The sequence below is a fragment of the Xenopus laevis genome, chromosome 7S (assembly GCF_017654675.1).
Source record: "Xenopus laevis strain J_2021 chromosome 7S, Xenopus_laevis_v10.1, whole genome shotgun sequence".
Lineage (NCBI taxonomy): Eukaryota > Metazoa > Chordata > Amphibia > Anura > Pipidae > Xenopus > Xenopus laevis.
The window spans coordinates 83,874,235-83,898,690 of NC_054384.1; the positions used below are offsets into that span (position 1 = coordinate 83,874,235).

The 24,456-nt window shown below is 39.0% G+C and overlaps 1 protein-coding gene and 1 long non-coding RNA gene across 5 annotated transcripts in view; one reads left to right on the forward strand and one right to left on the reverse strand.

The window, feature by feature from the left end:
• Positions 1–24,456, reverse strand: part of LOC108697669 (uncharacterized oxidoreductase YjhC) — a 93,083-nt gene that overhangs the window by 52,962 nt on the left and 15,665 nt on the right. For 2 of the 4 annotated variants that reach the window (XM_018227925.2, XM_018227926.2), the window contains exons 2-5: positions 23,361–23,437; positions 20,491–20,849; positions 17,311–17,421; positions 7,084–7,168 (exon numbers count right to left, since the gene is read on the reverse strand). In XM_018227925.2, coding sequence (XP_018083414.1) covers positions 7,084–7,168; positions 17,311–17,421; positions 20,491–20,565 — 271 coding nt within the window. In that variant the 5' untranslated portion in view covers positions 20,566–20,849; positions 23,361–23,437. The remainder of the gene's footprint in view (positions 1–7,083; positions 7,169–17,310; positions 17,422–20,490; positions 20,850–23,360; positions 23,438–24,456) is intronic. The other 2 variants (XM_041571464.1, XM_041571465.1) reach the window with 2 other exon arrangements.
• Positions 9,167–12,626, forward strand: LOC121396511. Its single transcript, XR_005963076.1, has 2 exons — positions 9,167–11,031; positions 12,364–12,626. It is a non-coding gene; the product is annotated as an uncharacterized LOC121396511 (long non-coding RNA).

Here is a 24,456-nt window from a genome sequence, read left to right on the forward strand (position 1 = left end):
GGGATTCGGCCTTTTTCAGCAGGATTCGGCCGAATCCTTCTGCCCAGCCAAACTGGATCCGAATTCTAATTTGCATATGCAAATTAGGGGGTGGGGTGGAAATCATGTGACTTTTTGTCAGAAAACAAGGACGCAAAAAATGGTTTCCCCTTCCCACCCCTAATTTGCATATGCAAATTAGGATTTGGTTCAGTATTCAGCCAAATCTTTAGCAACGGATTCGGGGGTTTGGCCAATTCCAAAATAGTTGATTCGGTGCATCCCTAAAATTTATAGTACAAACGGGTCACTACATTTTTTAAAAAATATTCTAAGTACAATTTAGATGAAGAGCTTAGTGTCAGAGACATTTTTGCCATGCCCTATTGATCTTACCATCTGAGTGTATAGATACTATTTCTGTGTTGAACTCTGCCTGATAGTATATTATTTACATGTTTTCTCCACATATTTTGTTTAGGCAGCAATGTATTACATTTTTTAATGTGCAGTTTAGCATCAGATATTGTAATCCTATTTTGGGATCTTTTCTTCACAAAATAAATTGAGCTTTTTAAGGTACCCCTATAGGGTGTGTGGTGAAAAACAGAAGTCTCTATCCCTTTTTACATTAGAAATGATCTTGCTGTTGCTGACTGAAATTGCTACAGCTAATACAGTCATATACTTCCTTCAGCTTCCATAATTGAGTCCTATTGGGGATGCTTATTGTTCAGTGTAATAAGTGTGTGTTTGTGTCTAAGTGTAACACTAACCTGGGGTAACACCATCTGGGGTTGCAGAAAAGGAGGCAGACGATTTGGTGATGATCGAGTGAGTGGGCGGTGCTGTGGGTATATGAAGTGCAGGCAGCAGCAGGACACGTAGAATTTACGTGCCTACTGCTACCTTGGGGCCCCTGGGCGATTGCGCCCCAGGGGCCACTGGATCCCCCACTCTGCTCCGTTGCCTAGAGGTGGGGGAATGAGCAGGGATGGAGCAAGCTGCAGCCAGTCCCCCCTCCTCCTGCAGTCACCCCCCCTGCAGCCACCCCTCCATGACGTAGAGAGTGATATTCTCAGACAATTTGCATTTGGTTTTAATTTTGTATTATTTGTGTTTTTTTTAGTTATTAAGCTTTTTATTCAGCAGCTCTCCAGTCTGCAATTTCAACAATCTGGTTGCTAGGGTCCAATTTACTCTAGCAACCATTCTTTGATTTGAATAAGAGACTGGAATATGAATAGGAGAGAACTTGAATAGAAAGATGAGTAACAAAATGTAGCAATAACAGTAAACGTGTAGCCTTACAGAGCATTTGTTTTTAGATGGGGTCGGTGAGCCCCCCCCACACTTGAAAGCTAGAGAGAGTCAGACAAAGGAGGCAAATAATTCAAAAACTATATAAAAGAAAAGATATATGAAGGCCAATGGAAGTTGCTTAGAATAAGCCATTCCATAACATACTAAAGTCCAACTGGCAAAGGAGCTTAGAAGATTCAGAGAAGAGTAGGGGGTCTATTCATCATGCTGCATAAAAAGTAGAGAGAAGCATTACTGGTGAGATTGCTCAGAGAAGAAACCAATCAGCAATTACATGTCAACGGGTCTGATTGGTTGCTATGACCAACATCACTGGTAATGTTTTACTCTACTTGTTGCACAGCATGATAAATAGACCCCTACATGTGTGGTTTAGACCTAAGTACTGTTGTGTGGGGTCAGGTCAATCTCACCCCTCTGGGGGGGGGGCGCTCTACATCCACTTCCTTGTTACTACAATGAGGATTTATGCACTTCCCACTGTACAGGAACAAATAAGTGAACTGGCCCAAGTCTCCTCTATGGACACTGTACCCACAGGAGCGCAAGCAATGCAGATAACATTGGCCATTCCCATGCTTCATTCAGCATTTACATGTGCCTCGCTGGCTACACTCCCTATAGAGGAGGCGCGGATCAGTTAATACCGGTGATTCGTTGTAACACAACAAATCTACTTCATGAGAGGAGCTGTTACAAACTCCTGCGTGTTAGGTTGAAGAAGCTTATTAATAATAATAATAATAATACAAAAAAAAAAAATTGCCACTGTGTGTTGAAGAAGTGTAATAATAATATAAAAACCAAATAATTTGCCACTGGGGAAAATGTAGCAGAATAATGATGATTTTGTTTCCCCAGAAGCTATTTATAAATGGTATCACATATCAAAAATGTGGCCCTCATCACTGCTCTAAAGTGCTTCATGGTTAAGACTGTTACTTCTGTCATCTCTTCACATTCATTAGGGCAGCTGATGTCACAATACAACAATGACATCCACTGCTTTCAAACCTCTGACAAGACCTTTAATCAATATTATTGATACCGCCCAGAACATCAATGTTACAACATTATCAATGCAGACAAGCACATAGATTCTCATCACCACTGTAAACTGCCCTCTTTCACCCTTGCTGCCCCTCCCACATTTGAATAGCTTGTGATGTCACAATGCCCTGATGTCACAATGCCCTGATGATGTCACAATGCCCTGATCTCATAATGCAATGATGATGTCACACATACTCAAACACTGAAGTACTTGATTCAGTCTTTACAGACATTCATTCCTTACAGACATTCATTCCTTACAGACATCTTATTCTAATCAGTCAGAACTATGGATATTCTTCAATATTACATTATTTTCATGATATTTTCTATTGCCGAAGGTATTTCCGCAGATACCATTCACTGTAAGTATTTTTTTATTTATCATTAGCTCCTCTTGCTTTGGTGAAACCCTTCAGGATGATTCCTAAGCTCTTACATATAAACATAAAAACACAGTGGGTCATTTATAAATATTGGGCAAAGTATGCAACGGTTTCACCTGTCACTGTTGCATTTTGCACTCTTCCCAAACGAGGCCCATAGTCTAAGCTTTAGGCTTTCCTCCCTCACATTTATAAATTATTATAATATAAGGAAACTTTTCTATACCACAATGGTGGTCTATACAATAAATGGCCTTGCAGTAGATCTAATTAAGGAATTAAAATACTCAGAGGCATTTAAAGGGCAACTAAAACAAGAAACAGATAAGAATTTAGTGGCAAAACTAGACCAACTGCTCCTGTTCTACAGTCAGTCTATGTAAGTTTAGTAATAATATATGTTTTTCTCTATTTGTAGGGTCGGACAGGGTACCTGTTATAGGCAGCATTTATCATTTTATGAGCGAACAATTGACGACATTTTGTGCTGTGTGCGTTTTTTGCCTGGGTTGTTGTGTGTAAGTATTGGTTAACTTTATCATCTGTTAATTCTTATTTCCCGATAACAGAAACAGAAAACAATAGAGAACTAACATTTCTCCCCTCTTTACTTGTACTTCCGGTGCATTGCTATATATATTCCTTTTCTTTTTTTTTGCAATGCTAGAATCCAGGATACTTGGAATCTAGGTGAACTGTGAGTTTCCTATAGAAATGTAATCATCTGACACTTTCTTGGTTATTCTTCCCCTTGGCAGTTTCAGAAGTGAAAGTTTTAAAGTGTGTATGAAGGACTTATGCCACTTTTGCTTCACTCCGCATAAACCCTATGATGAGGATGAGCCACTTGGCGAAGTCATTACTGGAGAAGGTAAGGCACAAATATATATATATATATATATATACACACACACACACAGAAAGAATATACAGAAAGCAATAGCAGTAATGTGGCCATTATTTAGAACTGAAAGTGGTCCCTATTGCATTTTTTTATCAGTATTATTTTCTGTTTTTCAGATTTGCTCCAGATGATAAAAGCACAAGATGAGGAAAATGAATCATATGTAAGTGAATCATATGCAAGTGAAGCAACTACAAGTGAAGCAACTACAAGTGAAGCAAGTAAAAGTGAATCAACTGCAAGTGAAACAAGTAAAAGTGAATCAACTGCAAGTGAAACAAGTAAAAGTGAAACAACTGCAAGTGACACAAGCTAAAGTAATAAAAGTGATAGTAGCGAAGATGAAAATAACAAGAAGCGGAATTTTCGCCACATTGTCCCAAATGTGTTTTGGTAAAAGCTGTCACTATATTGCCTGGTCCCAACAATGGAATTTAAAGCACCCACAACTCTTTGCCAGTGGAGTGGAGATGTATCTACTGTTTTATATTAATTGTTTTCAAGCAAGATATTAAGCGAATATTATTGCTAATTGTAAAAGCATTACAATATATTATATGGTATCTTGTATTTTCTATCTGTATACATATTAATAAAATTTACCAATTAAATGTTTAGTCTCTGACTCCATGTTTGATACAAAATGCACGGTCAGCTGTTCCAGTGTAGGTGGAAAGAAATGGAATCCTATACACCCTAATTATATCCGCAGTCACATTCTGTACAAACTGAAATGGAATGTGTCACGATCAGCTCCCTAAATCCAGAACAAGTGCTAGGCTCCCTGGTCTCGGCTCTGCTTCTGCCTGTAGCAGCCGCCTTTCACTTCAGGAGGAGGCCTCCGCTAATTGGATGCCGTCAGATCTTAATAAGAGAGGAGTTTTGGACTGGCAAAGGGGCACGGGTGTTAGCAAGGTTTTGGACGGAAGGTGCAGTTCTAGTAATAGACAAAAGAGTAGTCAGACAGGCAGGGTCGGTGCGGGCACAGTTCAAGCAAGGTCAGACAGCAGGCCCGGACTGACAATCTGTCGGCTCGGACATTTGCCCGAAGGGCCGCTCCACTTACTATTGAAATGGGCCGGGCATTACAGCGCACAGGCTCTGCTTCTCCCTTCTCAAACACTGAGCTGCCTCCTCCTCCATTCCTCCCCCCTCCTGTGATTGGCTAGCAATCAGGAAAAGGCAACGTCCCTCTCATTGGCCAGCAGACAGGTTGGGAGGCGGCTATCTGTCGGGGAAAGGCAGCGTCCCTCTGATTGGCCAGCAGACAGGTTGGTAGGCATCAGAGAGTTCCAGTCTTTTTACACAAAGCTCCGGGGAGAGAGGTAGCGGGAGGGGAGTGTGTGTTTGTGTGTCTCTTTGTGTGTGTTTGTGTGTGTCTTTGTGTGTCTCTGTGTGTGTGTCTGTGTGTGTCTCTGTGTTTGTGTGTGTGTGTCTCTGTTTGTGTGTGTGTGTGTCTCTGTTTGTGTGTTTGTGTGTATCTCTGTGTGTTTGTGTGTCTCTGTGTGTGTGTGTTTGTGTGTCTCTGTGTGTTTGTTTGTGTGTCTCTGTGTTTGTGTGTGTTTGTGTGTCTGTGTCTCTGTGTTTGTGTGTGTGTCTTTGTGTGTGTGTGTGTGTCTCTGTGTGTTTGTGGGGGCTGCTTTTTACCCCCAGCCGGCTCTGTCAGACAGGCCGGGTCAGGGCAGACGGAGTTCAAAGAATCGTCAGGCAGGCAAGGGTCAATACCGGTAGAATCTGAATAGTGCGGCAGGCAAGAGTCAGGATTGGCAGAGTTCAGAATAGTCAGGCAGGTAAGGGTCAAAACAGGAATCAAACAGGACAAGAATCACACCCAGGAGCTAACAAGTTAGACCTAACAACGGGCAATGAGTTTTAGCCCGAGGCCCTTTTAAATAATTTGAATTTTGTGCCAAAACGCAGTGGCATCATCACGCCGGAACATAAATTGCTGAGGAATACCGTGCGCCATAGGAGTCCCGGTGACAGAGGAACCAGTCGCACAGGGCGTCCCTGCCAGCCCACCAGGATGAATTTTCATTACAGAATGGGTCAGAAACATAAAGGGTTAGTTATTTATACACAGTGGCATGGCCCAGGTGCAGGGTGTGGATGCGCCAGGACCAACTAAAAGTTCCGGTTGCAGAAAAAGGGCCTGGATACTAAACACCTGTATATACACAAATATAATATAAGAAATGGAAATATCACACCTAGAAACTGCATGCATCTGACGACTGTCGGATGAAGACGAAACATGCGGCATTCTCGCATCTGACAATTGTGTCGTGATCAGGACTGCCATCAGAAATTGCAGGGCCCCATATGACAAAATTTCCTGGGCTGCACCCACCGCAAGCCCCACCTACAGGTCCGCCCTCCCCACCCCACAGGTCCACCCCCCACCACACAGTAAAAAAACAAAAAAATATTGGTGGCTAGGGTTCCCACATGTTAATAAAAATAAAAAGATATTGGTGATCAAGGCCCCCCATAAAAAAACATTTGTGGCCAGGCCCCCCCCCCATTAAAAATATTGGTGGCTAGGACCCCAGGGCTTTTAAAAAAAAAAAATCATCAAGGTAGATAGAGGGTCCATGGACTCAGTCCTAAGCCTTCAGCCAGTGGAGAAGACAAACCTTTACAGGAACAAAAAAACACATATTTGGCCTTAACATTCCCTTTACCCAAATTCTGCCATATCCGGATATGTGCAGCCAAGCTGAATGTATTGATTACGACTAGTTACATTTTTATCTCAAGTGAGACAGGTCAATGGCTTGATAATCATAAAGCCAATATCAGATGAGGTGGTTTCCTCATTGGTGTAATGACCTCCGCTCAATTTTATAATTGATAAATGTACCTGTGATTTACCTATACAATTCTGTATCTGCCTGAGTTTGTGCATTATACTATTATACTGTATGTATGTCATGTTGTGATATATTTTCTTTTGTTTTTATTGTAAATTAAATAAAACCTTAAACAATAAGCTGTATATTATATATGCTTTTGCTAATGGCATGAGAGACATTTTGACTATATTGATATATAAATAGTTAAATAGATGGATATATACATAATTCCTCATACACTGTACTAGGATGAAACATCGATAATCTTCACGTTCAGTAATTAAAACCTCCCTGCGGAATTTCTTTAGATGTTTCTCTAGATGAGTCCTTAAGTGTATCAATGGGACCCCATCCGTTTATTATATTGTGTAATCAACTGTTGCCACAGTTTATATTTATCATTTGGGAATAAAAAAAAACTGGTTGTATAAAACTGGTTTGATAAAGGATAATAATAACTTGTGAGTTCTAATAACCTTCACAGGGGCTACTCCTGGCCCATGATCTACATTATGTTCTATACCAAGTACAAGGACTACAAACAAAGATTAGATATCAAAAAATTAAAACTAACATTTCTTACCTTCAAATATTTTGTCATCATCGATATTGTGAGTTTTTTTAAAGTCATCTCTTGTGCATGAGCGGGGATCAGCAACACCAACCACCTGAGTATAAATTAAATAAAATAGTTAATACATGGATATCAGGTAAGAAAACTTGCATGCAGAAAAAAATATTTTACTTAATCATTTGCAAACAGTAGATATTATAAATTATATGGTAAGTGTAAATTATTTGTGAATATCTTCGTTTACAAGAAGCCAGGGTTCATTTTGCTTGATATAACCTGTTTTTAAAGTAACCCATGCTATATTGTTGAAATAACTTTATTATTGATGTTGGAATCATGCATTCATATCTACATAGTTGCTAAACTTTGCCAACACCAACTCTTCCATGTTTTCTCCTTCTTCACTAGTCTTTTAGTTTAGCCATATATTTTTGGTATTTACACAACGATTCATATCAGCAAGTAAGCCGACAGGTTTGCTGATTGTCTTTCAATAAACACCAGACTGACTGAAGCCGTCTGAGTATTTTGCTTGATTACCATGTTAATGCTCAGACCCAGTATTTTTCTGCCATTAGAAATATGTGTTTTTTCTAATATTTGAGTATGACGTAAACATTCAGACTGATATAAAAGTTGTACCACTTATTTTATCCCAACCTGTTTTACAGAGGAAGAGGTAAAAGCTCCCACTAGTATTCCTTTGCTTGGTTTATTTATAAGCTTTTTGTGGTATAGTTGCTTTCCTATGGTTTCAGATACGCTAGGTAGCTTAAAACTTGCTCTTTTTTTAGGATTTTTTTTTTATTCTTTACTGTACAGGCACACTGTTTATGGTTTTTAGCAGAAAACACTTTGTTGCAGCCCCACCAATATTCCAATTTCACTATTAAAGCTGCAGTCTTCTCTCCAGCAATACTAAGTTTCCAATGTGTTTTACATGTTTTCTACTGGCTATTAGCCATTGCTACCCATGGGGTCTTATAAGAGGCTGAAGTACCTTAGTATACCTTGAATATTACTTTGAGATTCTTGGCATTCCCCCCACTGCAGCAGCCAGGTATTGCACTTATCTCACTTGAGCATCTTATTTACCCATGTAACAGAACCTTAAATACACAAAGCTCTACATTGGTTTAAATTAAGGGCTATGCTGTGCATTAATCATCTGAAAATCCCTAATAATGAAGAAAAGAGTTTTCTGAGAAGGCTGGAGCTATTATATTTAACAGTGCCAACATATTCTACAGCACTAACAGATATGATCCATTAGTCCCTGCCCAACTGAAAGGAGGGATATCATTTCGCTGGGACATACAGGCAACACAGACAATTTCTGTTTCATCCGAGCCAATTAACCTTTCACAATATTTTTGTACTTTGTTAATCTGGATTGCTCAAAGGAGATTAACAGATAGAACTCTGGAAAGAAACAAGCCCAGCCCAAAGTGCAGTGGAGTAGCAAAGCTTGTTTAAAAGCAACAGTTGTAAGCAAGGGCCACATGAGCTAATTATCAAGCAGTTCTCAACTGTTTGGACCATGGGTTAGTTATATAATCACATAATGGGGCCCATTCACTAAGTTCGAGTGAAGGAATAGAAGAAAAAATACTTTCGAATTTTGAAGTGTTTTTTTGGCTACTTCGACTTTTGACTACGACTTCGAATCGAATGATTCGAACTAAAAATCGTTCGACCATTCGATAGTCGAAGTACTGTCTCTTTAAGAAAATATTTCGACCCCCTAGTTCGCCACCTAAAAGCTACCGAAGTCCATGTTAGCCTATGGGGAAGGTCCCCATAGGCTTTCCAAGTTTTTTCTGATCGAAGGATAATCCTTTGTACGATGGATTAAAATCCTTCGAATCGTTCGATTCGAAGGATTTAATCATTCAATCAAACGATTATTCCTTTGATCGTTCAATCGAACGAATTGCGCAAAATCCTTCGATATTCTAAGTCGAAGGATTTTAATTCACCAGTCGAATATCGAGGGTTACTTAACCCTTGATATTCGACCCTTAATACATCTGCCCCAATATGTTGTTTGGTTACACATGTGAATAGCATGATTTTGCAGAGTCCAGTCACTTCGTGATCTCACTTCCATCCCACCTGCTGATTACAGTACTTCTTCACAGGGGTAGGATGGGGAGGCAGTTCAGTACTATGGAAAGCATTACTATTTTCTGACATTAGGAGAGTAGAACAACATGATCGGAGGGGTGGGTTATTCACCCTGTCACTCCTGCAGGATGAATAACAGTTGAGACCACCGTAGCTCATTGAAGAACTCCCTAGGGGGCCTAAAGACCAGTTATAATTAGAATTAGGAAAAAGTACCTAATTGCTACCCAGCTTGAAGGGACATTAATGTGAGATTGGGGGCTGAAAACTTTTTTTCTTGAACTCTGGAAGAATGAGCAATGGTTTTCTATATCCGTAACCTTGTTATAAGCTAAGGGTCGTTGATAAAATGCTGGACCCCTCAAGGAGGGCTTGAACATAAACCACTGCTCTACACCCCCAGAATAGGGTACCTGAATGATTTTCCATCTGGAATGGTTACATTCAATCACAAGATTGATCTATTTGAATATGAACAAACAGACCTATTGCATATGGGTATATTTGTGTCCACCTTAAATAAACTGCTTACATTTGCATGCTTTATAGCCTATTTCAGAACGTCCCCGAATACGACAGCTAAATTGCCCTGAAAGACTTCTTAGTGCACTTGTTCCTATGGCCCAAAATTCTTATTTCATATGGTAGACTCGCACTTTTACCTCTGTCAAATCACTATTAAAGCTTAGTAATGCATGGTGATCAGAACAGCAATCTTGCTTTAATATGCTCAATGTGATAATAAAAGCTTGTTTTTATTTTCCTATATTCTTGACATTTTGTGGACTGACAGTTGCATTTTTTTTTCTCCAGTCAGCCACATGGAACAGTGCTACAATTTTAAATCTGCCATTTGGTTTCAATTCCTTCTTCCTCTGGGCTGCTGGTCTACTTGAGCACGCCTCTTGCAGCCATGATATTATAAACCACAACTGCTGCTGGAGGAAGAGAAATGAGGAACTGATTAACAGACACACAGAATGCTCTCGTAACTATTTCTCTTTTTTTTTTTTTTTAATCATTTTAAACAATGCACACAGTAAAAAAGTAATAAAACACGAAGCCACAATATCTGGCTTAATTAATATATTCTGTTAAAGCTTAAAACGAATGGCAGTTTATTCTTTTGTTTATGAAATGCAACATAAAGCTTTAATTGTGATGATATCCAACAACAAAAATCCCATCATTATCCCTGTTTAATGGCCAGTGCTCTCTCATTCTGGGTGTCTCAGCTGCGTGTATTGTTTCCTTTGCACACTGCCAGTGAATGAAGACTGCATTGTGTGCCTGGATTCACGTACAGCCTAGCCCTTGTGTTTACAGCTTTTGTTACACTCCTGCTAAATACCCTTCATCCAACAGAAGGCAGGGGGTGGGTGCTCAAGTAAAACCAAACAAGGAACCCTATCTACAGTATAATATACTATGTAGTTTTGTTGTTTGTAAAAGCTAAGAAAAAAGGAGGAAATTACATCACATTCGTTACTTCCAAGCAAAGAGTTAAAGCAGTCCAAATTCTCTCTCTGCCCTCCCTCTTACTGGAGAGATGTTTGCTGCAGAATCCATTACAGACGTGGATAAAGACACGTATTTAAGCAATGCAGACCATTGCAGCAGAGTCTTCAGGGTATACACATAAATGACAGGCATTTAAGCAAAAGCATCCCATAATAAAAGGACTACATGTATGCGCTTTTTTTTGGGACCGATGAAGATGAAGATAATTTTTTTTTTTAAGTGAAGGAAATTTTCAAGAAAGAAACAACAATTGATTTTCCTCACTTGGACTTATACACTAATCATGGTATTATGGGGGCAATATCAAAGGTGATTTTTCTTTCTGCTTATATCATTATTATGTGGTTAAATCAGTGTTAAAGATGGCTTGCCTTGTAACGGTATTATTAATTGTTGAAAAAAACAGATTAATATGAAAGGACATAGCTGTATTCTGATACTATGGATTCCTTGATAATATATCACACAAAAACTTACAAAATTGTCTGTCATTTAAATAATGGTTTCTTATTTTACTTATTTTTTCTGCTAACCTTCTGTAAATGCATCAGAAAATCAGAAAAATGGCATATGATATATATATATACACACACACACACAAAATTAGCTAAGTAAAATATATAAACTGACTGCTAGACATTGGTAACACCTCTAGAATAAACAGGCTGAGAATCATCCCATAGTGCTTTAGAACCATTTGTGCCTAATTGGTGACTGCATTAACTTGTTTTGTGATTATACTGACTGCCAAAGTTTCAGCATTACTCATTGTACAGTACAATAAAACTGTATCTTATTTCATTAAAACTTTTCCCCCCATTTACTGCACTGGCATCATTTGTTCAGTTATATAAATGGCATTGTGGAGGTGGTAGAATGAGCCCTATATTTTCATTGGTAGGAGAATAATTCCATGAGGCAGAACACCATTCATCTGTAAGGAATAATCAACAAGATTTGCAGCTGGCTACATATTTAGAAAATACACAGTTATCAATTAAATAGTCTAGTTTGAAATGTTCCTTTTGAATGGCTATACGATTTTTCTGTTATTGCTAGTAAAATTGTTTTTAAAAATGTAATATGACTCAATGTACTATGTTTAGCATTGCATCCGGTACAGTAGGCAGTGATAAGTGAAATACACAGATAAAATTATCTGTAGATGAGGATCTTGCCTGGAAAAGGGCTGACAATGTTTGAGGAACAAGGTCAAGTAAAGGGTGAAGGTCAAAGCAGGCAGATATATGGGGAGACTGCATTAATGTAAGTTTAGTATCAAAGGACATAATACAGAATATTATAGTCTTTTTGAATATCCTTTATAAGCCAAAATATTTGTTGCCACATATATTGTTACATATAGACAGACAAATGCAAAGTTGCTTCTAGCACTTTGTAACTATACACACTGTCACTGAGACAAATCACACACTGAACAGAAACAGCTTTAACTGCAAAATAACCAACCCCTTCCTTCCCTGCTTTTGCTTTTTGGGTACTTACAAGAATGACATTTACCTAAGGAGGAAGGATTATAACATTCTAATGATGAATGCGTTTTGAACTGTGAGACATAACATAAGCACACATGCAGACTTTATTAGCATGCATCTCTATTTATATTTTTTTTACTTAAAGGGTATCTACTCTGCCACTGCCTATGTATCCAAAAGCCTCACAATACAATATGAAGTACTTATTATTAATAAATCCCAAGGAAATGAACACAGGATTGTATGAGATCCACAGTAGTTCCTTCTCTCAGCTTCTGGATGTTTCCTTAGCGGATGAGGCAATTAGCAAGCACAACCCACAGAATGAAACCATAAGAAGAAGGGGATTGAAGGACACTTTACATGAACTGTACATTAAAAAAAAAATTAAAACCTGGAGAACATGAATTTGCCTCTGATTTATTGCGTGGAATACAATACTAGAACTTAGGTTCCATTTTTCCTATTCTCCTTCTTAAAATGATGCATTTAGGCTCCATTCAGTGTTGAGGGGGGGGCAGACAATCTGCAACTACTCAGCTGTCACAGCAGTAGAGGTTGCCTGTCCCTGGAAGGAGCTGTAGAAGCCTGACCAGACATTGTAGCAACCAATAAAATAAATATGTTCTTTGTTTTTATCTCTATCTTACAAACCATAGTAGTGTACATTTAATATATTCTATTTGCAAGGAGCACATTAATAATTGTATATAATATAAAAGGTCCTGTCTCCTAACACATTTCAAGCCACTGGATTCTTCAACAGTAAGACCTTCATTTCATGAGGTCTTACTGTCAAAAGTTATAAAGTATAACTAGGTGGCCATACACAGGCTGATAAAAGCTGCCGACAGAATGAGTCGGCAGCTTATTGGCCCGTGTATGGGGCCCTCTGACAGGCTTCCCCAATCGAAATCTGGCCGAGAGTCAGGCAGATGTCGATCAGGCAGGGGTAAAAATCCTGTCAGATTGAGGACCACATTTGTTTGTTGATGTGGTCCCACAATTCGTTCGCCCATTATGATCTGATCATTGGGCCCTAGGGCCCACAATCGGATCAGCCCAATATCGCCTACCTCAAGGTGGGCATATAGGGGAGAGATCCGCTCATTTGGTGAAAACGAGTGGATCTCTATGTGTATGGCCACCTTTAAAGTCTTATGTTAAAATATCTTCCTCCACCAGTTACTACTACATCAGTGATCCCCAACCAGTAGCTAAGAGCAACATGTTGCTTTCCAACCCCTTGGATGTTGCTTTCAGAGTCCTCAAAGCAGGTGCTTATTTTCGAATTCCAGGCTAGGAGGCAAGTAGGCTGCCAGTCCACATAGGGGCCACCAAATAGTCAATTACAGCCCTTATTTGGCACCCCAGGAAGTTTCTGCATGCCTATGTTGCTCCAAAACTCTTTATTTTTGAATGTCGCTCACGGGTAAAAAAGGTTGGGGACCCCTGTACTACATAATACTTAGACAAGCAATAGTAACAAAGGAATGAGGAATGAAGCACCAGAAGTATGTATATGTTGAGGTAATTGATCAAAGAGGTAATTTATGGAGGAGTAGGTGGCTTGCTAATAGCACTTGCATGGCACATGTGCCTATCCACGATGCAGTGCAGGAGCACTCTATCAGTGGTTGTGCATTTGTCATCACTGTATATGGCAAAAAGAGCTGTGATATATAGCTCAAAGCTCCTTCTGGCACCCATGGAACAGCTTGTTCGTGGATGCTGGCCTTGAGTTGAATTCACTGTCAGCTCAAATGTTTGCACCTGATTCAGGAGGCACAAAGACATGTGGCTGACAAAAACAGCAAGCAATGTGTATTGTGGACATAAACATACTGATTTGTGTCAGTTTTTTTAAGTGAGCCCTTATACTGTATATCCTACTAAGTGTCAGCCAGTAGAAACCAGTATAGTGGCAAATTTCACAGATTCAACAACTGGAAAAAAAATAAAAAAAAGTTCATATTACTTTTTGTAGTGCTATATAAATATGGATATCTGCATGCATGAATAACATGCACTGATGTACAAATACTCTTTAGCTATATTGTGTTGTTTATTAACACTAGGGTTGATACGATAACAGATGTAGCAATAGGCAGTTATGGAGGAGGCTTTGCCTGCTCTCATGCCTCAAATGAGGTTATGTGGTTTATTATGCTGTTAAGATAAGATCTCTTTGATCAGCCCTGTCACCTTCCTTGCTTGCTAGCCTGCAGAATCACTAGCTGGTAAAGGGCACACGTTTGTTATTCCACTGAAAAAGAAAGGACATATTTACAGACAAGGTTTCTAGAAATAAAGAACATCACCCTCGCAGTCCACCCATTTCATATTACTGGCAGCAAGCACCATTTTTACTGGCTGGCTGGAAAATAAGAAATATCCAGGTGGCAACACAAGTTATTCAAGTTAAATTCTTCTATATTATTTACTTACATGTTCAATTAAATTATCTTTTTGTGGCAATTAAATTATCTTTTTGTGGTTCTCGGGGAGTGTATTTTGCCAAGCGATACCAGGTAAAGATGACAGTAGACATTACCAAAAGGAAATGACAGTTTGCTACAGGTGAACCATAAAGCTCTCATTTGCATAGAATTTCTATTATCATCCTTTATATATATAATGCAAATATGTTCTGCAGAGCATACATCATTCACAGCATTTCTGGGCCCAGGTGAGCTTACAATCAAATGTCCCTATCACACACTCACACATACACTGTTGTCAATTTGTTTTTATAAGGAATCAATAAACCTACTTGTATATTGGGAGAACACTGGAATATGCAGAGGAAATCACACAAGCAGTGGGAAAACTCCCTACTGGGTGAAATTAAAACAAACCCCCCAGCAATGCAAAGCAGCAGTGCTATCTATTTTAGTAAAATGTGGGTAACTGTCTTTTCACCCTTTGATAAAGTTTAAAAATGATACAGGGTTTGCAGTGCAGTCCAGCATGGGTTCAAAAACAAAAGTATTATCAATATCTAAGTGCAAAACACTATATACGGCATAACTACAGTTCATTTTGAGTTGCATTTCAAACAAAATTTCAGTCAGCCTCCACAAGGTGTCGTTATTGCTACGTTTACATAAAAGCACAATATTCTGCAAAAGATCAGCTTTCCTTGTTTATTTTTCCTTCTGCCAGTATTATAAGCATTTCCCTGGAGTTTTTCTCTTCACAGCTATTATGCAGTTCATAAAAAAAAAAAAACCAAAGCAAGGAAAGATATTTTTATGAGTATCCCTGGTGAAAGCTCAGCATAATGTATTTTTAGAAGCTATGAAAAGAAAACAGTTGCTAGAAATCTGCAAAGCTCTATAAAAAAATCCTGTGCTGTAGATTCTCTTTTAAAATAATATCATTATCACTTAAGATTGGTTGTATGCTGCAAACACAGATACAAGTGAAACAAAGCATTGATGAAAACAGGACCCTCAGCTTTGGCCCTATGCTAGAGGACCCATCAGGTCACCCTTGGTTGCTCCTTGCATAGATATAGCGAAGTTCTCAGAAATGTTTGTATGCATGCACATCTAAAAAATAATGACAATTTACTACATTTAATATTAGTACAATGACATTGTTTAAATAAAAGATCTATTAATTGTTAATAACAACCTACTGGGACAAATTTACTAAAGGGCAACTTGGCCGTCGCTAGTGAAAATTCAACAAAACGACTCTTCGCAGGATCGTTAGCAATTTGCTAACAGGCATAGAGGGCCATTCGCTAGAGAAAGAGCTCAGTGCTAACAAAGTTTCACACCCTTTCGCCAGGTGAATTTTCGCTTAGGCGAAGGATCGTAACTTTCCACTACGTAACCCCTTTCTCAGACTATACCTGGCGAACTGAAAAGATGACGCTACATCCTACTCAATCTTATGTCAGTGATATCATATCCTGTATGACAAGACGTCATAAAAAAAAAAAAGACAAAACACTGGCATTTTTTTCCTATTTTAAAGTGGGATTATGTTTAAAAGTTGTACTGTAACTGTTAAATATGTTTTTTTACATTTTTTTAAACTATTTGAATGGCATGTCACATTTGTTTTAGGGTGGGCTCATGTCTGGGGCAATAGAGTATCTATTTTGTCTTTATTTTGCTTCCTTGGACATTTTTAATAATAAGTGGCCACTTTAAGCAATTTCACCACCATCTCTAATAAAGACATATATATATATATATATATATATATATATATATTATTTATTATTATTAACATGTTTTTATATAGCATATATATATATGACCTATATGTACCCACCCTATTCATATTGACCTAAGCGTAAGTGTGTTAACAAAGTTTCGCTAGGCAGAAATTAACGCTAGAGAAAGCGAATTTTGATAAATTATCGTATGCACTGCGAATTAACATCGGATGAAGTTGCACAAAGTGTGGCGGAGCTTCCAGAGGCGAAAAATTTGCCCTTTAGTAAATTTCCAGATATTTCCTGCAATTGCAGCATACCTGCATCCTCCAAAAGTTAAACATTTTTTTCCCAGATAGTGTTTGACACATAGTTGCACCAACAATGAAATGTGCTCTATACATGTGGGACAGTTTTAACAAAAGTGGACTGTACACAAGCAGTGGGGTAACTACCAGGAGTGTGATCACATACTTTCAAAAAGAGGGGGGATTGATCAATGCATATTCTCTGGTCCCCTTTCTCATACGTAATCTAGTATCTATGCAAGTGCATTACTAAAACAGCGATTTTCATTTACAAAGTTATGATCATAAAATTGGTAAGCCACCATACCACGTTATGGTAAACCCATTTAAATGATATAAATCTACATTTTCCAGAGGACATTTTGGATAATTTGCAGTTGTTCTTAATTTAGTTCTTTGCATAGTCATGGTTGTAATGGAGGCTTGATGTAGGATAAAACTACAAGCATTGAACAAGAGCTTAGTAGGTGTAGGAGATGTTTTTATGTTGAAAAGTTTTTTAGTAGCTTTCTTGCAGCATGCCTGTGCACCATGGATTCAGATATTCACAGTCTAATGACAGGGACATCACTCTAAAAGGCCACATATACTAAGACAAGAAACTGTTTACCTTCATTCGCTTGGGGAAATATACAGCATACCGGGAATAACATTCTCCACGACTTCCAGCACCCACAATTAGAACATTAACGCACTGAATGTCTTCTTCAGGTGGTTCTGGCTGTAATAAAGAACAAGGTCATTTTTATCACCAATAACTAATATCATTTCTGACACTATATACCAATGTATGAATGCATTTTACCAATGCAGGCCCAAATTAGCAAAGAAAAATTGAGTCAAATTGACATCATTTCTGGCCAGAAATTGTGCAAGAATGTGATTTACTATGTTCAGTTCAGTTTTGTGTATAGAAAGAACATGCAAAGGTGTGTCTTTTTCTGGCTGTTCAGTGCAGGAGATCAAAGAGAAAGTCGGGACATTTCAGTAACAAACCCGAACTGCGGGTTGAGCTGTCAAAAGCTGCACTGTCCCAAGAAAAACAGGACAGTTGGGAGGTATGCACTAGTTGCCTTGATAGCATGATTCAGCCTAATGCCTAAAACGGAGTGTAATTGAACTGATTTCTGCACTCTTGTTCCGCCCTTCCTGCATCCTCCCTAAACAAACTGCCAGAGAACTACTTCTGTGTCTCCAACCACCTTTCTGAGTCACAATTGGCTCAAGCTTAAATGTCTAAATAAAAAAATGAAAGTCACAGGAAGAGAGAACTAGAGCAACAAATGATAAGTAAGGAGTGAGCACATTTGAAAGGTACAGAAATTGAACATACTTGTTGATTATTCTAATTGTGCCCCACCAGTCAGTCATTCCCAAATCACTGTGTCATAGCAAGATTAAGAAGACTAAATAGAATGTAGATATTATACCTGTAATGTATCAGACACCGCTGATGCTGTTCATTAAAGACTTATCACAATAAGAATGATAGCATCTATTATTTTCCAACTGACACTTATGCACAATGAAACCGCTAACAAGATTGTATCATGGCCGGTCAAAACTGAACACTGACCTGCCTTAGGCTAAGGCCACACTAGGCGATAGCGCCGCGATTTGACTCGCGGCGACTTTTCGCCGCGACTTTTAAGCCGCAATCGCTGGGGAAACTTTTGCACTGGCGTCTATGGGGAATCGCGAAAAATTGCCAGCGTAAAAACACACGCGGCGATCTTTTTTCTATTGTCGCTCGAAATCGCCTAGCGAGGCAATTTCGAGCGACAGTAGAGAAAAGATCGCCGCGTGTGTTTTTACGCTGGCGATTTTTCGCGATTCCCCATAGACGCCAGCACAAAAGTTTCCCCAGCGATTGCGGCTTAAAAGTCGCGGCGAAAAGTCGCCGCGAGTCAAATCGCGGCGCTATCGCCTAGTGTGGCCTTAGCCTTACAGGCCCACACAATCTGTAAGTATGGTTGAAATGGACAGAACTGCCCAACTGAATATTGCCATGTATGACCAATTTTACTGTGTTTTACTTTAATATGAGATGAAATACATATTGGTTGCTTGGATTAATAATAGAAGGTACTAGATGCTATGCTGATGCTAAACTGTTGTTCAACATGCACATTGGTCTGTAAAGCACTACACTACACTGCTGGAATGCCTGTGTTAGGAGAATGCACAGGCCATATAGGACTCACAGGGAGCTGCTGGGAGTGTTCCACACAGCCAGGTAAAAATACACAGTGTGAAGCAGTAGCTCGAAATGGACCGAGGAAATAGGGACAGTCGGAATGCAAGATTTAACGGAATTGTTCAGTATAGAAATACAAACTGGGTAAATAGATAGGCTGTGTGAAAAATGTTTTCAAGTTAGCTAGTTGCAGTCCTCTTGGGTTTTCACGGATTCCACTGGTTCCAGGCAGTAACCAATCAGAGACTTGGGGAGGGGCAGGTGGGTTATAACCAGGGTCGGACTGGAGGGCCCACCTGGGCTGCTGTTTTAGGGCACACTCCTGAAATCCAGACCCCTGCCCACGCCTCCAGAAACGTATCGCATGCAAAAGACGCAATGTGCATGTGCAAAAGACGCGATGCTCCTTTCTGGGGCAGCAGGTCTGGGCTGAGGGGGTCCATGAAGGACAGGGCCCATCGGGTTGTATTCTGTATTCTTCTATATATGACACTTTTTATTACAGGGACATTTTTGATGGAATGTGTTGGTAAATATGGTCCACTGGCTGCTGAATATCTGACTTATTTTCTTGACATTATCTACCTTTGCCCCAGACACCAACACAAAAACCTGCACAATGCTTTGTACAGTATAATTAGTACTGTATATGAATAAATATATTGCTAAACTGCATTAAAATAAAACTATAGGGGTCATTTACATTTCCTCAGGGTGTGAGTGCTATATTGCTATGTGGCGCAAGACAGTGCCCTTAGTGCGCCCCACTATGGTTTGTGCCTTCTATGGCTAATTTGTTATTCCCTCCGCCCACCCCTCTTGCAGGCAGGGCCCTATTTAAGGTGCTTATTTAAGGTGCCAACTGCAGGTCTCTGCTCTCTGATGCCCGATTATGTCCTTTTGTTGGTGCACTTTTTACACTGTGTTTTTTTAATATCCAGGTATGTAATCCCCAGGTCCTGACAATCTAGGCACAATATTTTTCTCAGAGTGCCATATTTTTAGCATTACAGCAGCTCTAATTAGGGATGGACGAATAAATTCACCAGACACGAATTTGTTGCAAACGTCCGTGTTTCACCACAAGTGATGCAAAAAAAATTGGTGTGCGTCCAAATTGGTGTGCGTCAAAATTATTTCCGTTGACTGATGCATTTGGACAAAATAGGGGTATAAAAATTGTCGCTCGCGTCAAAATTATCTTGATGCCTATTGAACTTCAATGTGTTTCACGAATGTTTTGTAATTTTCGTGAATTTTGCGCTAAATTCTCTAATTTTTCAGCAAAATGAAACGGCATAGATTCGCTCATCACTAGCTCTAATGTCTTCACACTAATTAGTATAGGAAATTGAGTCTCTTACTGCATTCTTTTGTCCATGAAAACTGTGTGTTAGGTGGGTTTGGGCAGGTGGTGATGGGTGAAGGCTCCAGTACCGCAGCCAATAGCGCCTTAGCACTAGTGCCTGCTCTTTGGCCTTTATTAGTGGTGGTGGTTTCATACTGGATCCCAGGTCCCTCATATATCAACCCAAAAATGTGGAAACATGCAGTGAATTGGTTAACATCCTGTACAAGAAGAGAGCTAATTACCTGCTGTGAAGAGCTGGGTGGCTTGTAGTCTGACTTTTTTCTGCTGGATCTGAAAACTCGCGAGAAGAAACTCATATTGTTTGTTTCTAGGAACAGTAAGACTTTCTGGCAGAGGAAAGAGGCATGCAAGGATGGGGATTTGTATACAGAACTAAGAAGGATTGTTATTACCGTCCAGCTCCAGACTACTTCCCTGAGCAATGGTTAAACTGAGAAGCCACGCCTTCAAAATGTAAATGATACACTTTACCCTTACTGAAACGTGTATGTTGTGATGTCAGCAAACCGGATTTGTTTTCTCAAAGCTGGGAGTGTTCTGTATCCAGAAGTATTACAATACAATGTACTTCAGTGGAGACCTGGAAGCAGAAATCCTCTTCTTACTGAGCATGTGATACATAATTATAAGAATACAAACTTCCATACAATAATCTTTATATGCATGTCAGTAGGATTATATATATAGTTACATAGTTAAATTGGGTTGAAAAAAGACAAAGTCCATCAAGTTCAACCCCTCCAAATGAAAACCCAGCATCCATACACACACCCATCCCTACTTTTAATTACATTCTATATACCCATACCTATACTAACTATAGAGCTTAGTATCACAATAGCCTTTGATATTATGTCTGTCCATATATATATATATGTATATATAGTGCTAGGTTAACAACTCTATATCTCCACGTGTGGTTTATTATTTTAACATCTCTTTCTAAGTAAGTTTACTAGATTATCCCATTCTCTGTGGATATTTATAGCAATGAAGTACTGCAGGGAATCATCTTAATCCATTCTTCCCTGCAAATTATATGTTTAATTAGTTAAATAATATGGGAAGTTTACTTAGTTAAAATACAAGGACATTTAAGGGGGGGGGGATACCAAATGTTAAGTATTCCCAAGTGATTAGAATTGCTTACCTGATACCCTGGGCTGATGCACCTGTTTGCTAAAAACTGTACTGGGCTGTGGTATATCTGTAGGAGCACCACAGTATCATCTACTTCACTTCTTTGTTCTCCACAACAGGTGCGCAGTAAAGTGAAGAGCAAAACGTCAGAATTTTCACTCTTCATTGTATGCACTGGCCTAGGACCAGAATGGAGAAGTGGAAATGGAAGAAGAGGATTGCTCCATGGTGCTATTACAAAAACTCCCAAGGCTGGTACCGTTTTCAGCAAACAGAAGCACCAGTATCAGGTAAGTGATTATAACTTTACTTCTCCTTTAAAAGGGTTGTTCACCTTCCAAACACCTTTTTTAGTTGAGTTGTTTACAGATTGTTCACCATAAACAAAGACTTTTTTCAATTACTTTCCATCTTTTAAAATGTAAAGTTTAATGTTCCTGTCTCTAGTGTTTCAGTATGGCAGCTCAGTAATCTGAAACAATTACAATTTGCTACATTTAGTTGATACAATTAGTTAATACATTTCTCAGCAGTATCTGGGGAATATTAGCAATTATTGTATCAATTCTAACAGCTGCCTTTAATGAAACTCAGGGATTCTGTTAAGCAGGGATAAAGATAACAATTTAAAACTGTTAAGGAGTCGTCGACCCCCTCCCCTTCCAGATCTGCTTTAGAAAAAACTAAAGTTATAAACTTTTGGTTTCCCTGGGCCACATTGGAGGAAGAAATATTTTCTGGGGCCACACTCGAAATACACACAAACACTAACGCTAGCTTTTGATTTATTTTATTGTAAAAGTAAAAGAAAAGAGGGTATTATAAACCTAGTGGGATTTTTGACATTGTTTTTGACATTTTTAGATAGAAAATTTATATCAATATCTGGTTCAATGGAATTAGTTGCAATTCTCATGGTGCTCATCAGATAATGTGGTTCTAGTTTTACTCTTAGGGGGTTATTTATAAAAGTCTGAATTTATCTCAATATTTTCTTCTGCAAACTTCAATTTTTTTTTTTTGCGCTTATTTATTATTATATTTTCCCAAAATTTTGCTTTGTGGGAAAAAAAAGTCAGATTTTCATAATTTTTTCAGATTTTTCATCCGAAAACTCCGCTTTTTGCCTGAAAACTCCAAAACCTTTGGGGTATTGCACGAAACCCATCGCACATCAAAAAATCTTTGGGACTTCTCCCATTGACTTATATGCAACCTCGACAGGTTTGAGATGCCGGATTTTCTGATTCTGACTTTTCCATCCCCGGGGTTTAATAAATTCCGAAAAATTCGTGAATTTCATGTAGGTGCTGCATTAATCCCTAGCATAGCGGGCGATGTGGCTGAAGAATGCTTACCTGCCTTTGTAAGTAACCGAACGCTCACTTGTTAACTGCTTTTCCTGCTCTAGAAAGCCTCACACTGCACACCCCATGTAAAATTTAAACCACACATGCACACAATTAGCGACCGTGTACATACGTGTTCTGTGCCTGACATTGCAACATGACATTTCCTGGATTGGGGAAATTCAAGCTGGGCCGCATTCATATCCATCCTGGGCCGCATGCGGCCCTCGGGCCGTGGGTTGGACACCCGTTATAAAACTTTACACTTTAAAATGAGAAAAACGGTCACAAATACAAAATAGAAAGTAGTTGAAAAAAGTCTGTTTATGGTGAACAATCTGAAACCAACTGTACTGGAAAAAGTGTTTGAAGGTGAACAACCCCTTTAACAAGGAATGTTGGGGCTCATACCCTGTGCTCCCGTCAGGGGCAGAACTAGGGGTAGGCAGAAGAGCTACCTTCTCTGCCACCTACCCCTAGTTGGGTCCTCTGTCTCCACTCTCCTCTGCATCTGTCTGCATCTATGTGTGCACGCTCTTTCGCATGTGCATATTATAATATTACTTATAAAAATAAAAACTAAATAGATAATTGTTACATACCCATTATTCCTTGAAAGCATCTTTTTTTCTAAAGTACAGCATGCTGTGTAGAGCTCAAGAACAGTGCCATCTTCTGGCTGTATTTTGTAGTAAAAATATATTGTACAATTAGGGCTTATTTAGTAAAACAGGACAAATGCAAAAAAATTGTTAGCAGTTCAGCAAAATTTTTCTTACCCATAATACAATATTAATTTCTAGAATTCCAGCCAGACTGCACAGAATTTTTAGACAGATACCTGATGTACAGATGTTTTCTCTGATTGATACATTGCATCTAAAATACTTGTGTCTGCGATGTAAGGGGCCGCACATAGATGAGATAAGAGCATACACTTACTGTATATGACCTTCAATCGCATTTCAGAATAAGATGGAGTGCCTTTATTTATGCATCAGAGTATGTAGCACATGCACAGTGTCGGACTGGGACACCAGGGGCCCACCATAAAACCTTAGACCAGGGTCCCACTCTTAGTACTAATATTCTTCATCTCCTCACTCAACCTCTATTCTCCTAGTTTGTTTTCTTTACATACTATAATCTATTATTCCATCTATTTAGCCCCTTTGTTCTCATATAATAGGGAATGGTCATGAAATAGGCCAAAAGTTTAGCAGCATGAGGTCCCACTGACACTTTGGCCCACCGGGAGTTTTCCTGGTATCCTGGGGGTCCAGTCCGACACTGCACATGCATACTGGCACAGAGCTCTAGTATATGTAAACCCAAGTGTGGGTAGGTTTAAAGGGGTTGTTCATCTGTAAATAAACTTTTAGTATGATGTAGAGAGTGATATTCTGAGACAATTTGCAACTGGTTTTCATTTTCTATTATCTTTTTTTATTATTTATCTTTTTATTCAGCAAAACTCCAGTTTGCAATTTCAGCAATCGTGTTGCTAGGGTCCAAATTACCTTAGCAACCATGCACTGATTTGAATAAGAGACTGGAATATGAATAGGAGATGGCCTAAAAAGTAATAAAACAAAAAATACAATAATATTACATTTGTAGCCGTACAGAGCATTTGTTTAAAGATGGGGTCAGTGACCCCTCCCCCTTTTAAAGCTGGAAAGAGTAGGAAAAATTAGG